Raw genomic sequence first — 17,943 nt, 5'->3', positions numbered from 1 at the left:
ATATATATGATCATTTATGTGATGAGGTGACACTTATAGAATGTGATTTAACATTAAAAAACGTCAAATATGACAAAGCAGCTGGTGCAAGCGGTATTCCTTACGATTTCTGGAAGAAAAGCGGATATTACACGAAGAAAGCATTAATAGAAATAATAAACCTCGTAATAAAAGAAGGAACATGGCCAAAGGAATGGAAAGATGGAATAATATATCCAATCAAAAAAACAATGGAGTGGAATAGAGATTTAAAATTAACGCGTCCAATAATGTTAATCGAAACAGCAAGAAAAATCGTGATTAAAATACTTACAAATCGTTTGAACGATATCATAACAAAATATAATATTTTAAGAGGAAAAAATTTTGTGGCATTAAAATATGAAAGTACATTTGAGCCAATTAAAATTTTACAAGCAATAATCGAGAATGCTAATATTAACAAAAAAGAAGCGTGGATAGTGCTAATGGACATAAGTAAAGCATATGATTCCGTAAGCTCAAAGAGTTTGAAGAAAGGAATGGAGCGCATAAAGTTACCAGAATAATGGATAAATTTGGTTTTAGACATATCTCACAATAAATTCAATAGAGTAATAGTTAATAATAATTTAACCGAGAAATATAAAGTTGAAGACAGAATCGATCAGGGAGAGGTGTGGTCTCCAATACTATGGAGAATTTTTTACGACCCATTGTTATGTAAATTAGATGACATGAGAAAACAAGTAGGCTATGAAATTAAGTCGGAGTTCAAAGAAAACATAACAAAAGAGGAGGTGACAAATCATAGTATTTCAATTAACGCGATTGCGTTTATGGATGACACGACACTAATAAGTAGATTACATGACCAAATGATGGATATGTTAGAGATATGTCATAGTTTTTATAAATTAAATGATATAAAAGCAAATCCAAAAAAATATGAAATAATTAGAATAAACAGTGCGGAGAAAAGAGAGATGATAATAGAGGGGCAAAAAATAGAAAAAATTAATTCAAAAAATGGTAACAGATTTTTAGGAATTTTCTTTACGTACAATAATAACAGAGCAGTTCATATTAAAAAAATGAAAGATATGATAGAAGGCTTTGTCAAAATAATGAATAGGAAAATAATAACAGATAAACAAGTATGTAAACTGTGGAATATTAATATGATACCGGCGTTAGAATACCAATTACAGGGAGTAGTAATTACAGAGAGCGAAGCTAAACAATTAATGGCGCCAGTAAATACGTTGATTAAACATAAATGTAAGATGCCAAGTACTCTGCCTAATTGCATAATATACGATAAAGATATATATGGAGTTAAAGATCTATTTAGTTTACAGCTCGAAAGTCTAAGTAAAAATATAATGTATATGGCAAACGGTAATGAAATAGTTAGATCAATATTTAAAATACAAATGGAGCAGATGCAACAAGAAATATGGACACCATTATGTTTTGCAGAAAAAGTTTCTCAAGTCAAATTTACAACTAAAAGATTCGTCGGGAACGCATTAATAGTACTGGATTATAAGAATTTTCGTTTATGTGATCATGAGAATTATGACGATTTGTTTCAAAACCACAGAATCAAAGGAGGTCACATTCTGATTGAAGAAGTTTTAGATGAAGAATTTAAATTTTATAAAAATAGAATTAAAAAATGTGGTGTTATGTTCGTAGAACAACTAATAGAACCATATACAGACAAAATGATGAAATGGACACATTTTTTGAAAGAAAATGGCTTAGCGTTGAGAATAGAACCAAAATGGTTTAAAATTGTAAGAGATCGTATAACGATAAATGGTATATTAGAAAGAGAATTATATAACGAAATGTTAATCAAAAGAATGGGAAAAGAAGATACCAAGAAAACGAGAAGTAATGAAAATCTTTCAGAAAAAAGTAGAAAAGAAACTAATAAAGAAGTGATTACATGGAGAGATATTAATTCAAATGATAATATTTGCAGCATAAGGTCCAAGAAATCACGTTATCGTTATTATGACGAAATAGGTAAACATATGTTAGAATATGACAAATTACAAGAGAACAACGATGTAATCAATTCTCCATTTTTGATTAATTATAAAGGATGTGATTATAATATCAGAAAGAAAAAAGATCGGAGTTCTGAATGTTACATTTATATAGAAAAAGATATAGCTATGACGATACCAGGAAGATGGGAAAAAGATAACGAAGACATTAAATATATTAAACCATACATGACGCTCGAAAATATTGATAAAAGAAATGTGAGCGTACATAGAATTGCAAACACTAACAAAGAGGAGATAATAATCAACGATATGGTTATTGACAAAGATAAAAATGATTTACGAACAAATGCTAAGTTATGGTTAAACAGTGTCATAGAAAAAATGGGAATTTATGAAAATTTAAACAATTTTATAGATAATGATTTTTTTGATTTTACAGATAAAGAAATTTTTCTTCAGTTAGGAGGTATAATACAAAAAGGTCCAGATTTAAATTTAGACGGATTTTTTGGGATAGAGATATTTGCAAAAAATAGTAAGGAAGAAAAGTTTAGTATAGAAGGAAAAGTTCGTAATACAAGAAATGAAGGAAAATTTATGCCATTGGAATTATAACAGCTTTGATGGTTATACCAGACAACACGATAGTGGATCTAAGGACCGACGATAAAATATTAACATGGCTCATCGAATATAGTAATATAGGTAGTAATAGAAGAGAACTAGATGATCCGTGTTTAAGGTTGCTTGCCGAAACCTAGGGGTTTAGGCAAGATGGCGTTTCGCCGAAAAGCGAAATTCTGCCGAAACTATATTAAAGTTATATTAAAAAACTGGCGAAACTTTGGAGAAAGACGAAACTGCCGAAACTTATTATAAATGCCGAAACTGCTGAAACTCTGCCGAAACTATAATAAATCTATAGTAAAATTTTGACGAAACTAATCGTAGGATTTTGAGGAGGTTTAGACAAGTAACCTTATCCGTGTTATATTTTCTTAAATTGTATTAATACAGTTTTAGAATTAAAAAATATTAAGTTACTAATCAACGAGAAGAAAGAGAACGATATGGCGGTGCTGAAAAGTGTGAAATTACCAGCGTTAAAGAAAGAATTGATCAGATGTAAACACTCAATCAAAGAAGTAGTAGTAAAATATTCGAATATAGCGGTGGACGAATATGCATTAAGATGGAATTATAATTTGATAGAAGGTGCATATAGAAAATGTTTTAAAGCAATTAGTAACAATATAAACAGGATCGATTTAATATTATTGGATCACGTGAAAGATTGTTTCGTGGAATGTAATGGAGCCAATGTAATGATTGATTGGAAAGAAACGTTTAGACTGATTAATAATGAAATTTCAACAAAAAGAAATGTTACGAATAGGATAGATGCATCAATAAGATCATTTAGAGTTAAAAATTTCTTAAAGATATTACCCACTTATGAGCGCTTATACGAAAGGAAAGTTTGGGGAATTCAGAATACGAAATGTCCTAGATGCATAGTAGAGATTAGGGTTGGATCGGTCTGGTCCGGTCCGGTCCCAAAAAGACCGGTCTTTCAACCTGGACCAGATCGGACTGGGACTGGACCGATTTAAATTCAAGAAATTTTGTCCCCATGATTTTAAGACCTCTAAAACATTAAAGAACGTTGTGAAACGTTTTTTAACATGTAATTTAACAAATAAACAACGTTTCGCAACGTTTTTTAATTATTTTAATAGAAAACGTTGCGAAAATGTTTTTTATTAATAAGTTCATAAAAAAAAATGTTTTTCGCAAACGTTTTTAATTATTTTAACAAACAACGTTGCAAAAACGTTTTTATTAAGTAATTAACGTTTTGCAGCGTTTTTTATTAAGTAATTTAATAAAAAAACGTTTTCGCACGTTTTTTAATTATTTTATTAATAGGAAACGTTACAAAAACGTTTTTTATTAATAATTTCACGAAAAAAAGGTTTTTGCACATTTTTTTAATAAAAAATGTTGCGAAAATGTTAAAAACCGAACTGATAATCGGTTTTGGCAAAAACCGTGCCCTAGAAGTACATAAGCACAAAAATTTGGCTCATTTTTATTGGATATTAATAATATAAGATCGGTCCCGGTCCAGACCGGTCCTCAGATCTCAGACCGAAGACCGTGAAGACCGGTCCCAAGACTGACGCAGGACCGGTCTTTGCTAGGACCGATCCAACCCTAGTAGAGATAGAGACGTGGGAACATATATGGTCTTGCGGAAAAAATGGTATTTATAATGAGAGCAAGTTATTCAGTGATAGTATTGAAGAAATATGTGAATATGTAATGATGGACGAAGACGTGAACGAAATAAAAGAATTTAAAGAAAATTTAATGGACATATTGACCAATCGATCTAATATCATGATTTTGCACAATATGATCAGGGAAATTACAAGAGGAATTATTAATGAAAAATGGATGAATGTATGTAAAAATAGTTCATTTAAAACAATCTTGAGAGATATTTTCGATCTATATTTGACAAAAATACAAGAACACATATGGAAGGAAAGATGTAACAAGACGACAGAAATAGAGAAACAAATGGGTATATTTAAAGATCTTAAAAGGAAAAAGAGGGATGCTGACGATGATTCGGAGGATAAGGAAACAGATACAAGAAAATTAGATAAATCAAAAAACAAAAAGAAAATAAAAAATTTGATAAAAACCGATTTAGAAAATAAAATTAAAAATGACGTATTTAGTTTAGGAAGCTTGAATAGACATAGGATAGGTAACAATATAATTAGTAATTTGATCAATACATAATAATATTTAGTTTAGTTTATTTTTAGATAGCGAGATAGTTTATAGATTTATTAACACTTTGGTTACGCTTATCCGCGCCTTGGTTAGATAACCCATGCTTTGTTATGAAGAGATTCATTATTGTATGATTTTGAATTTCAATGTATAAATTTTATAATTATTATGTAAAATGATGCGTTATTATTACTAATAAAATAAATAAATACGTTTAACAAAAAAAAAAAAAAAAAAAGACTTTTGTTGATCATCACGTTATTCGCAGTGGGTTTAATTGTCATAATGCTGGAAGAAATTACCATAATGCGAATTCAAATTTTTGTACGAACTTGGTATAGCATTTCTTTCCCCTTACTATGAAATATGTATAGAGCAAAACTTTTTAATTTTAATTCAACGATATTCTAATTTCTTGCTAAACTACTTCATGGATTCCATCTAAATATGTTAAACTTATAAGAAATTTCAATTAACGGAATTGAAATTTTGTGATCCTTATTAACGCAATTTATCGTGCATCATTGCGGAAAGGTTTAATTCAAAAGGATTTAATATTAAAAATGACATCAAAAATTTCCATTTCTATAACCCGAACTTCATTTATTAATTGGAAACGTAATTTCAGTTGAAGATATTATCGCGGTATATCCTTGGAGAAGATGGTAGGAATTGTATTCGATCAAATACTTTAAAATGTAATAGTAATTAATTCTTTGACTTGAATCATATCACAATAAGAAATCAAAGCCAACCATCAATGTCAGTAAACCCACTAAAATAGATTGATCAAATTCATCATGTTTTACACATCACCTATCAGAGAAATGGTTAACAAAAAAGATCATTTTGGTTTTACAATTTCAATGGCAAAAACAAGTGTCCAAATTGCAGTAGCAGAAGGTGTTACAGCAGAGACTAATGGGAATTCTTTTGCAATTTAATTTGAAATATTACAATAATACCGAATTAAGTATAAGTGAAATTCAATTTACATTATTCTCGTCAACTTTTAACTGATTTGGATCTTAGTTACAACCTCCCATAAGCCAAAAGGCCGACCCAAAACGACTTAAAGCGTCAGTAGAAGATAATACTAATCAATAAAATACAAAGCTGATAAAGAAAATAATTAAATTTGTTGAATTAAGCTTTATTAATAAAGTGTAATCATATGACATTATGGCATTAAAAACACGTGACGCTGGTGTGACGATAAATAGATTTTTTTTATTAGTTGTAGAAATGGAATAAAAAATCAAGCAAAGGAAGAAAAATTTTAATACATTATTGTAAAGTTTGTTTATTAATATTATGTGGATATTTTATGATATTTTATACTTTTTAGATCCTGGACGCTATTTAACTAAAATTTAGTATAAGAACTTACGCTTAGGTGAAATATAACTGATAATTAAATTTAATCCTTTATTAGCTTGATTGATTTCTGCTTTTATACACTCATTATAATTTTTTAAAAAATTTATATACAAAAATAATCAACGTCAATTTTTCAACTATTATTTTGAATTTAATGACTAAGGACAAGAATATCATTATTACGAGAGTTGTTACACAAATGCTTTTAATGGAGTTACGATATTGTAGGAGCCTGTATCACACGACAATTTACAATTAATTGATCACTGCATCTATAGAATTCTTTTATTCTTTCATGGAATTCCAGTCAGAGTTCATTCAAAATCTTTCCATAATGAATTTCTAGATTAATTGTTTACTATAATTCTTTAGGATTTTGAACTCCTTACTTCAAATATATATACTGGAAGGTTTTCTTGAACGCTACAAATAAATTATATATTTTTTTGAAATAACAGAACAATTGATATAATTATTGTTTATGATGTCAGACGATATGATAAGTCGCCTAATACGAATTGCTATAGTTAGTAAAGGAGGGATAAAATGTAAAGAATGTAAGAAAAGAAAAATTATGGACGAAAATCATGAAACTTGTCAATTATGTTATGAAATATTCAGACTTAATTTAAGTGGGAACGAAGTCATTGATGACATTATCAGAAATACACGAGTCAATTTTGTTACAGATTCAAAATGTTGTATATTAGAGTTTGTTCCCTATGATCAATTCAAAAATATAGAATTTATTGCTGAAGGAGGATTTAGTAAAATTTATAAAGCTATTTGGGTTGATGGTCCAATTAGTGAATACCTCACTAGTAGTAATAATACAATTGTTCGTAATAACGATTATACAGTTGTTCTCAAAAACTTAATAATTCTAAAAATATTACATCCAAGGAACTGAACGAGGTACAGTCCATGCAATATTTCTAATTTTCAACGTGATGGTGATAAATTTATTTTTTTTTATTTAGTTTAAGGTATATTATCAGATTTTATCAAACGGTAGTAGTTATAACGTTATTAAATATTTTGGAATTACTCAAGATCCTATTACTAAAGATATGATGATTATCATGCCATATTATAGTTCAGGTGATTTGATACATCATTTAAGTAATAACTTTTATAATGTCAGCTGGATAACAAAGTTGGTTCAGCTTTATCATACAATATCTGGACTTCTATTAATACATCGAGCAAAAATCATCCACAGAGATTTACATAGTGGAAATATCTTATTTGATAATTATTATGCGTACATAGGTGATCTGGGAATAAGTAGATCTGCAACTGATTTAAATAATGATAATGAGAAATATGGTATTATTCCTTATATGGCACCAGAGATTTTTCAAGGACAAAAATATACTGAAGCTTCAGATATATATAGTTTCGGAATGATTATGTGGGAATTTATGACAGGTAGAAGACCTCTTTGGGATGAAATTCATGATATAGAACTTATAATCAAAATATGTGATGGTTTACGACCACCAATTGTTACAAATGCACCCGAAGGATATATTGAATTAATGAAGGAATGCTGGCATTCTGATCCAGAAAAAAGACCAACCGCTGATAATATATTTTGGAAAATTTATAAAATGTGTGATAATGAACGTTATAGAAATCAAACTAAAATTATTAAATCATCAAATATTGGACCTGTGACAATAAATAATCCAGGTGCCATTTATAAGAGTAGACCTTTAAGTTGCATGATTCAATCTGCAATCTCTTTAAGGAGTTCAAGGAGTCTATCCATCGGTAACAAATTTATTAATTACAACGCATTTTATTGCAAGAAAAATTTTAACAATTATTTATTTTTGAACAATTCTTAGATCCATTTTATTATTATCAGAAAAATACTGGTAATTATTCAGTTTTTGGTTTAATGGTTTTTTTTATGTTCTTACTTATTAGTATTAATATTAATATTATTTTAAAGATAAAAGAAAGTTAGAAGATGATTCAGTTGAAGAAAGTAATGACAATGGTACGGTAATTAATTTAATAAATTATTATTTTCATTATACTTTCTATTATTTATTCACATTCATAATTATTTAGAACAAAGTATTAAAAGAAGAAAATTTATTGAAAATGAAAATGAAAATAGTGGTGAATAAATTACACTTTAACGATCGACATATTTCTTTCATAATTTTAATTGATCCTTACGATTTGTAGATTACTTTACAAAAGAAATCGGATTAGATATTAATATGAGCTCTAATCAACCTCGTGATAAAGGCAAGCAAATATGTGTTATATAAAATATAAGTCAACATTATAAAATTTTTATCTAATTTTTGTTTTAAATATAAGGATATGTCACCAAAGAAATTGATCTTGATATCAACGTTCTTTAAATTATATTATACGGTACTGTAAATAGCTGGATTGTTTTAATAAACAAATATATTAATGTTCAGTTATATTAAACCATCGATAGATTAATTTTAAGTAATTACAATGATGATTTTTATTACTAAATCATTTTCATGCATGATAGTAAAATGAAAGTATTGACCATTTATATAATATATACGATTTAATTATTTTTTTTTTATATTACGAACAGTTATTATTAAATTAGTTATATACGGTTTATTAGTAGAGTATATTAATTAAATAAAATTATTTAGTTTTAAAAAATTAACCTTTCAAAAATCAAAAATTCTTGGAATATGAAAACTAAAAATTATATTTTATATCTAACAAAAAAAAAAATTATTAAAAAGTTTATTAAAAAAACGGTATTTTATTAGGATATTGCTAAACATCACAGGTAGTGATGGTCACCGATGGTGAAATTATGATGTAATGCCGGTCAGTATTTTATTAGGCTTTTAATTCTGGTCGAAAATACATCATAATGCTGGTACGGTGACTATCACCCGGTGAGCTTTAGCTTAATTAATTAAAATTGTCGCTTTTGCAAAAAAAAAATGTTTAATTTTCTTTTCTTTTGGAACAAATGATAAGGCAGTTATATGTATAATGATAATATATTTTTCATCCCATGATGGAGAAAGTTCTTTATAGCATAATACTTTGAATCTACTTGTATAATAATAGGTCGTTAAGGTAAAAGCCCGTTTTCAAAATTACGCCCTGGTGTATATGAATCCATCGTATTCTCCAAAATAGGTTTCTTCTGTTTGTTGTATTGTCAGCCTTATGCAGTGATTATTCACAACTGTTCATTTCAGCAGTATGCAATTAGATCATTTAATTTACATTTTGTAGTCGTGAGCTCATTTTTAAAATTTTGTTATACTGCTGTAATTTAAAGATTTTTTTTAGGTATATGGATAAACTTGTACTGTATGATTTGGATGCAAAAGAATGAAAGGGTACATCAGGACGAAAACAAAAGAAAGAAAGTGACAGGACAAAAAAAAAAATGAAAGTAAGGCGTCAAGAACAAGAATAACAAAGGGAATGACATGATCGAAACAAGTTGAAAGGGAGGCATCTGAAACGAAAAATAACAAAAGGGATGCATCAGAAACGAAAAAAAAATGAAAGCAATAAATTGAGTTAACTAACTTATTTTTATTAATAAAATTTTCTTTAACTGATACGTTATAATAATTATACTGCGTGGTAACATGGTTAAATAGACCGATCGAGTTCGAGTTGATGGGCCAGGTAAAAGTAGTGGATCCAATACTCTCATAACTGCACAAATTAAAATAATATCTTTCTCATATACTGAATTAATTCTACAATGGATAAATAATAATTATCAAAAAAAAGTTTATGACACGATAAAATCCACGATTTATATATAGTTCAACTGTTTTATGAACAAGATCTTTTGTCATCTTAGAACAAAAACGAATTAAATAATAAAGAGTATAAATAATAAATGAAAATAAAAAAAATGAAAGGAGTAAAAAATAATGTATATAATATTATTAATATTAAATAGGAATATTTTGTATAATATGAATTTTTTACATACTTATTTAATAAAAAATCGATTGGCAAAAGTGTATAAAGAAATGATATAAATAATACAAATTTTATCGTGAATAAAATGTGTAAAGGTATGCGTATTATGTTTATTATAATTAAAATAATGGATAATGTTGAAATATCTAAAATTTGAATTAATATGAAAAACATTATTTCAGAATTATACGAATTGATCAGTTTAATTTTTTTTAGAAATTTAACAGAATTGAAATTCCAACATTTTTTAACGAAATATAGAACATCTCTGATTTTTTCTAGTACTGAAGCATCTATTAAAAATTCATCGATATAGTAATCAGTGCAATGGCGACCGTTAAGGAAAGTGAATAAATTGGGTAATCAGGTCTTTGTATGATCGTCATTAATGGAAAGAAATATTCCGTACCAAATGAAATATATTACAATGATGGGAATGTATAAAATAATAATTATAGGTGAAAATAGTAACAAATAAATTCTTATTTTCAAATTATATTCCTTTGCAAAATGAATGAATAAAGCTGATATAACGAAGGAAAATACCAAATTAATGTTATTACAAAATTTGTCATCGAACATAACATATATATAGGTAGCAAATATATAAATTCAAGAAGGACCATGATTATAAGGATCGCTAGAGAAATATACCTTAAAATTATTGAAGTCATTTTTTAGAGCAGGAAATAAAACAAAGTACAACCTGAATTAGTGTCGTATATATATTTGCATATATTATTGCGTCATACTGTAGTAGATCGCCAGTGTCAGGTGAAATTTTGTTTATAATGTGTCTCTCCAGAATAATCAATTGAATGTCAGATAATTGTTCACAAGGTGAAACAATTTAACAAACCAAGACAAAATACAAAAAAAATATAGCGGAATTAAAAAAATTGACTAATCATATAATAATAGTAGGGTTACTTAAATAATAATATTTACTTATTACCTTTCTTTCTACAATTTGACCAATTTTACTATCTATTCATTACAGATTTTTATCTCTATTAAAATATGTTAGCAATGAATTGAGTAATAAAACTTATCTTTATTAATAATTTTTTTTTTTTGTTAATACATTATAAATTTTTAAGATTTGATCAGATTAAGATATTTTTTTTCCCTTATTTTAAACGTTAATATTATAAGAGAAAATTTTTGTATCCATAATGCAAAAATACATTCTAATCATATGCCTAGAAGCTGTTATTACCTTCTCTAATAATTTTTTAGTCAAGCTACTTGTCAATGTTACACAATTTTTACTTAATGAGTTGACCTATAACATATATTGCGGTATTCTATTTTTAGTCGATTTGCATCAGATTTTTGAACCATATCTCATCCTTCTGTTGCTTCAAACTTTTTAAGTTACAATAAATTGTGAAGTGGTAAGACGTTGAATTTCACTCAAATACTACTCCTTTGACTCACAAGTGTGAATTTATTTCTTGCTATCATTTTTCCTATATAATCTTTCGTTCCAAGTCATTTTTTTTTTTTGAAAGGCCTTATAAAGAAGGTCGTGTGAAGAAAGGATGTTATTTAGAAGCGTACGAAGTATTTAATTTCTGCACGTGATTGAAGTCACGTGACATTTACCAACAAAATTTTTAATTTTTACAGTGGTACATCAAACACCTGGGTAAAGTTATCCTTTCAGATGGCTTGGTTTACAGTTTTATATTTGTATTACTTCTGATTTTATTATATAGTTTCTTTATAATCATTATTAAAACTTATTTACTCTGAGAAATAAAAAAAACTGAGAGAAATAAAATTTAATTTTTAATTAAAAAATAATTTTACAACGATATTATGCATGCTTTATTTTACAGGTCACACATCATTTAGTTGACAAAGTTATTCGATAAATAACTCGTCTCATTGAATTTTATGTAAATATTAATTTTAAATTACAATTTAAACTCATGAAAAAACCGTTGAAAATAAGCAAAAAATCCCTCAAAACTTAACCTTGTAAAACATTTATGACGATTACGCAATTATGCACCTCACCCTACATACTGTATATATATTCAGGGTTCCATTATCCCTTCAGAAAGACGAAAAATGTTCCAGAATCTGATATGCCTTTGATAATGAAGATTTTTTTTTTATTGGATTGGGCTGAAATAAACGTTTTTCATTATTTTGTTTTGTTTACATATTACATAACATATTACATAAGAATAATTACATGAATAGGAAATATTAAAATAAAAATCTATTGTGAAAATTTAAGGGGTTTGATTAGTTCTGATCAAAATCTCATCACTCTTACACAGATTTAAATATTTTTTTATTTTAATGGTGCACAAGATGTGTCAAGATTATTATTACAAAACAAATAATAGCGTAGATTTCATTGCGTACTGTATATTATACTTGAAAAAGAAAAAAAAAAAGGTATTTTACGTCATTGTTACAAAGTGATCGAACATTATTTAAGACTTCTTCATATGATTTCCTTTTTAAGTGTCCCATTTTAAATTAATTTTATTTGTTTGGTAGAATCAATAGAATTTTTAAGAATTTAATGAATTGACCAAATTCGGAAATTTGTAACACAAAAATCATTCATCGAATGATGCAATGTGTGCTGTAGATCCTTCCTTTTTTGGAGTATAATCGGCAGGTCTTTTCTTGATATATAGAGTCCCTATAATGTAATGAAAATTTTTTAAATTTTCAATACATTATAGGAATTCTCTGATGATCAGCTTCAGATTCAAATCCCAACATCCAAATCTTTATTCGCTGTTTTGTCAAAAAATCGGTACCAGGTTTGCTTATGCAAAAATAATAAACCCAGATGGAGTCCCCTAATAATCGTTTGGAAAAAGATGAATCATCCAGTGGAAATGAAGAAATTGATAAATTCATTAAGGAAACAATCGACGAAAATAATTGTAATTATTATTACTACTATTATTACAATCATCCATTATTTCTTGAATGGGTACCATATGAGAGATTTGAAAACATAAACCAAATTGGTGAAGGTGGATTTGCAAAAGTATATTCTGCAACATGGAGTGATGGTAAAATAAAATATGCTAAACAAGATGATGGAAAATGGAAAAAAATAGGTTCTGAACCTATGAAAATTGCTTTGAAAAGAATAAAAGGATCACATAATATGCCACCTGAATATTTAAATGAGGTATTTCATCTCACATGTTATTTTATATTTATACATGTTTGTGCGTCAGATGCCGATTTGCACCGGCCTACATTATCGGCCCAATATTGCCCAATGTTATAATGCCTTAAGTGGTTGGCCAGCATTACTAGGCCAGCCGTCATACTGTCAGCTGACGCTAATCGGCATCTGTCGTACAACATATATATGTAAATTTATCAATTAATTAAATTTTTTATTTTTGAGTCATAGCTTAAAATATATTGGAGTTTATGCTCGAAGGATACTACTTATCTAAAATTTTATGGATTAACTAAAGATCCAAATACTAAAGAATTTATGATGATTATGGAACTCGCAGATCAAGGAAATTTAAGAAATGTTCTTTCAAAAGATTTTAAAAATATTTTATGGAAGGATAAATTATATATTTTAAATAATATAATACGAGATCTTAAAAATTTACATAAACTAGGATATATTCATAAAGATTTTCATAGTGGAAATATATTACAAACTTGTAATTCAAATAATAAAACAAATATTTCGTATGTTTCAGATTTTGGATTATCTAGACCAATCAATGAAAAAAATTCAGATAATAAAATATATGGTGTATTACCATATATTGCTCCAGAAGTTTTGAATGGTGAGCCATATACAACATCTTCTGATATTTATAGTTTTGGTGTAGTTATGGCTGAATTGTCAACTGGAAGACCACCTTTTTATGAAAGAAAACATAGTTTGAGTTTAGCATTAGAAATATGTAATGGATTCAGACCAGAATTTGGAAAAGGAACCCCTGAAATTTATAAGAAATTAGCTTATAGATGTATGAGTGCAAATCCAAAACAAAGGCCAACAGCTAATGAATTACATACATTATTATATTATTTGTACTATTGTATATTTGATATTGAGAATTTTCCATACTCTGAAGATGATTTTCAAGAAAAGTTTGGACATGAAATAGAAGAAATTAAGCTTAAATTTAAAAAAGCTGATGAAGAAATAAAAAATATTTCAACTTTATATAAAAATAATTCTGATGCTATTTACACTAGTAGAGCATTTAAATTTAATAACTTACCAAAACCAATAGATTCGACCATTATTCTTTCATACTTAGATGATGATAACTACCGAGGTATTGTGTTTAAAGGATTTTATTATTTAGTGTATATTTAATTAAAAACTATAATTGCTAATTAAAATTAATTAATACTTATATGTAGAATCGATAGAACATGATTCTCAATTAAATAATTTAGATGTGTTAAATATTAGTATTAATAGTTAAATCTCTTTAAATTAAATTTTTGGGTGATTAAGAATTTTTTAAATGTGTGAATTCCTTAACATGAACTTCTAAAAAACTTAACTCACAATATTGATGGAAAAAACCTAAAGATTTATATAACCATCCTAGAGATTTGTGCGAGAATTTAGAATTAATTTAAGAAATTTAAGAATCCCGGTGCTTCTTTTTATCACATTTAAAAGGTAATTTAGTTATTATTTTTGTTAGTAATATAATTGAACCATTATCTGTATTAAATCTAAACTATAAATTTTCAAAATTGAGTTAAGGGTTCGGACTTCTCAATTTAAACATATATACCGACTGTATGTGGAATTGAATATAAGACCAGAATATTAACGTTAAATATTTTGGTATTTGTCAAGAAAATCATGATTTACGAAGCACGAAGCCTTTAATCATCGCGTGTTCTACCAACGATAGCTTTCAAATATTAAAGCATTATATCCTCACTTTCGTTAGACAAAATTGAAATCTTCCAGATCAGTATGTGCGCATTCATAATGTATAGAATGCTTATGAAGCCGAATGGTAAAACAATCAGATTTTAAGTTCTATTTCTTAGCAAATTAGAATTTCAAAAGATTATGAAATAAGAAAACGTCTTTTTTTTAACGATAACAGATAAGGAAACCTGCAGGCCCAACATTGTAAGATCACATTAAAAGGATAAATTAGTGGACAGCACACTTTTTTGCGTTAAAACGTATATATATTTTTATTTTTATTATAAATCCCTGTAAAAAATCTGATCCGTGTTTTACCTTTCCATGTTTTTTCCGTAAATGTATCATTTTCATGGAATTTATAGCCTTAAATCATGGAAATTTTCATCTCGCTAACACGGATATCCGTGAATGTATCATTTTCACGGAATTTTTACGGAAGACACGGAGAAATAATGGAAATATTCGGATAAAAATTTTTTATAGGGAATAAAAATCAATATACAAGTAGAAAGATTTAAACAACATTATGTTAAATCAAATATAAATAAATACTAATCACGTAAATGCAAAATGTTCTAATTCGTTCTTGAAATCTTCAGGGCATTGAAGTTTTTTAATATTAAAAATACAATAATATAACATAGTATGTAATTAATTAGTTGTTAATCTTTGTCGTATTCATTCATATATAACAATTTTTTATAAATTTCAGGGGTTCCTTTACCAAATTCTGGTCTGAATCCATTACATATTTCTAATGCTAAACTCAACCCATGTTTTCTTTCATAAAAAGGTGGTTTTCCAGATGATAATTCAGCCATAACTACACCAAAACTATAAATATCAGAAGATGTTGTATATGGGTCACCATTCAAAACTTCTGGAGCAATATATGATAATACTCCATATATTTTATTATCTGAATTTTTTTTCATTGATTGGTCTAGATAATCCAAAATCTGAAACATACGAAATATTTGTTTTATTATTTGAATTACAAGTTTGTAATATGTTTCCACTATGAAAATCTTTTATGAATATATCCTAGTTTGTGTAAGTTATTAAGATCTCGTATTATATTATTTAAAATATATAATTTATCCCTCCATAAAATATTTTTAAATTTCTTGAAAGAACATTCTTAAATTTTCTTGATCTGCGAGTTCCATAATCATCATAAATTCTTTAGTTTTTGGATCTTTAATTAATCAATAAAATTTTAAATAAATAGTATCCTTCGAGCATAAACTTCAATATATTTTAAGCTATTATTCAAAAATAATAAATTATGTACAGTAATTATAAAATAAACTGTAGATTGAAGTATCTTATTTAAATATTCAGGTGACATATTCCGTGATCCTTTTATAGGTTCAGAACCTATTTTTTCCATTTTCCATCATCTTGTTTAGCATATCTTATTTTACCAGTCATCAATCCATGTTGCATAATATACCTTTGCAAATCCACCTTCGCCAATTTGTTTTATATCTTTAAATGATACTCATTAAAGAAATAATGGATGGTTGTAATAGTAGTAGTAATGATTAAAATTATTTTCGTCAATTGTTTCCTTAATAAATTTATCAATTCCTTTATTTTCACTGGATAATAATTCATTTTTTCCAAACAATTTTACAATAATAACAATAATAACAATATTAATGAGGGAAAAGTCGTTTATTAAATGGGAAATTCATTTTTTTTTACATCTGGGTTTATTAAACTTGTTACACAGCAATTTTGGTACAATATTCAATACCGTAAATTGGAAAACGGATAAAATGAGCCTGAAACGGAAGATTTCATTAATGAAGTGGATTTATCTAATATATATAATTAGGGAAGATTCATTGATTGGCTGAAGTAATCAAATAATGAATTTAATAAATGATTGAATGTTTGTATCACAAATTCGCAATAGTCAATAATCGTCATTGGTTAAATATCAAAATGGAAATTAAATGAATGATGAATGAACATTTGTACCATCATTACAATGATAAATCATTCATTGATTATTAGCGATAGTATGCTTTTGGATGATAAATTTCTGACGATCATCTTCCAAATTTATTCACTTTTTCGCTTAATTTGTAGTTTGTCATACGATCTACATGCATTTTTTCATGTGAACTTTTTTGATTCAATTTTATATAGCTATAGACGTTGTTATTGCAATATTGCTTCTTTGATATCATTAGAATAAAATTACAAAATATTCATTTTTGTGCCACTTTCGCTACATATTAACTTGAGGCATCAAACAATAAGTTTTATATTTGTATTTGATTTTGTTGATCTTTATTGATTTTCAATAAAAATTTATTCAAATATATTTCTTTTTCGTTAAAAAAATTGAAACGTGTAGATGATCATGTAGATCTTGTGATAATCAAAATAAAAAAGTGTTAGACGAAAATTTTTTTCAAAAATTTTTCTTTTTTTATAAATTTTTTTACATTTTTTTCTATTTGTAAGATTAAATATTTGGATATTACATAATCACAAATTAAATTTATAAGTGTATTTAAGTGTATTTTTTTTAGAAAATAATGTGATATTTCATAAAAAATATTTTTTCTTACTATTTTTATTTTTAAACTACTTGAATTTATAATTAATGAAAAAATTAATTAAAAATTTATGTCAGGTCATTTTCAAATTTTTATCATCTCAGTTCTTAATTTTTATATTACATTTATTTTTTATATAAAATTTTTTTAAATTAAACTTCTTTTTCCAAATATACTATAATCTCCACTTTGGCCAAATGAAATCAACTTCATTTATTAATTAAAAGTTGTTCAGGCATGTTGAAACCACTTGAATATTAATTTTCATGAATATAGG

General features: G+C 26.8%; 4 protein-coding genes across 4 annotated transcripts; all 4 read left to right on the top strand.

Moving 5' to 3' along the window:
- Nucleotides 1-1,415: 1,415 nt before the first annotated feature.
- Nucleotides 1,416-2,618, top strand: OCT59_004882 (uncharacterized protein; the record flags this gene model as incomplete). Its single annotated transcript, XM_066137999.1, has 1 exon — nucleotides 1,416-2,618. The coding sequence occupies one exon, from the start codon at nucleotides 1,416-1,418 to the stop codon at nucleotides 2,616-2,618; it is 1,203 nt and encodes a 400-aa protein (XP_065997186.1).
- Nucleotides 2,619-4,331: 1,713 nt separating this feature from the next.
- On the top strand, nucleotides 4,332-4,817 carry OCT59_004881 (uncharacterized protein; the record flags this gene model as incomplete). Its single annotated transcript, XM_066137998.1, has 1 exon — nucleotides 4,332-4,817. One exon carries the CDS (start codon nucleotides 4,332-4,334, stop codon nucleotides 4,815-4,817), a length of 486 nt encoding a protein of 161 aa, XP_065997185.1.
- Nucleotides 4,818-7,804: 2,987 nt separating this feature from the next.
- Nucleotides 7,805-8,479, top strand: OCT59_004880 (uncharacterized protein; the record flags this gene model as incomplete). Its single annotated transcript, XM_066137997.1, has 5 exons — nucleotides 7,805-7,967; nucleotides 8,045-8,074; nucleotides 8,152-8,199; nucleotides 8,274-8,324; nucleotides 8,394-8,479. The coding sequence occupies 5 exons, from the start codon at nucleotides 7,805-7,807 to the stop codon at nucleotides 8,477-8,479; spliced, it is 378 nt and encodes a 125-aa protein (XP_065997184.1).
- Nucleotides 8,480-12,987: 4,508 nt separating this feature from the next.
- OCT59_004879 (uncharacterized protein) lies at nucleotides 12,988-15,458 on the top strand (the record flags this gene model as incomplete). Its single annotated transcript, XM_066137996.1, has 8 exons — nucleotides 12,988-13,338; nucleotides 13,570-14,467; nucleotides 14,556-14,593; nucleotides 14,750-14,823; nucleotides 14,911-14,946; nucleotides 15,081-15,172; nucleotides 15,266-15,291; nucleotides 15,453-15,458. The coding sequence occupies 8 exons, from the start codon at nucleotides 12,988-12,990 to the stop codon at nucleotides 15,456-15,458; spliced, it is 1,521 nt and encodes a 506-aa protein (XP_065997183.1).
- Between the last annotated feature and the right edge of the window lie 2,485 nt (nucleotides 15,459-17,943).

Source organism: Rhizophagus irregularis, chromosome 13 (assembly GCF_026210795.1).
Source record: "Rhizophagus irregularis chromosome 13, complete sequence".
NCBI classification, from domain to species: Eukaryota; Fungi; Glomeromycota; class Glomeromycetes; order Glomerales; family Glomeraceae; genus Rhizophagus; species Rhizophagus irregularis.
Note: the sequence above shows the minus strand (reverse complement) of the source record. Positions and strands in the feature narration are given on the sequence as shown.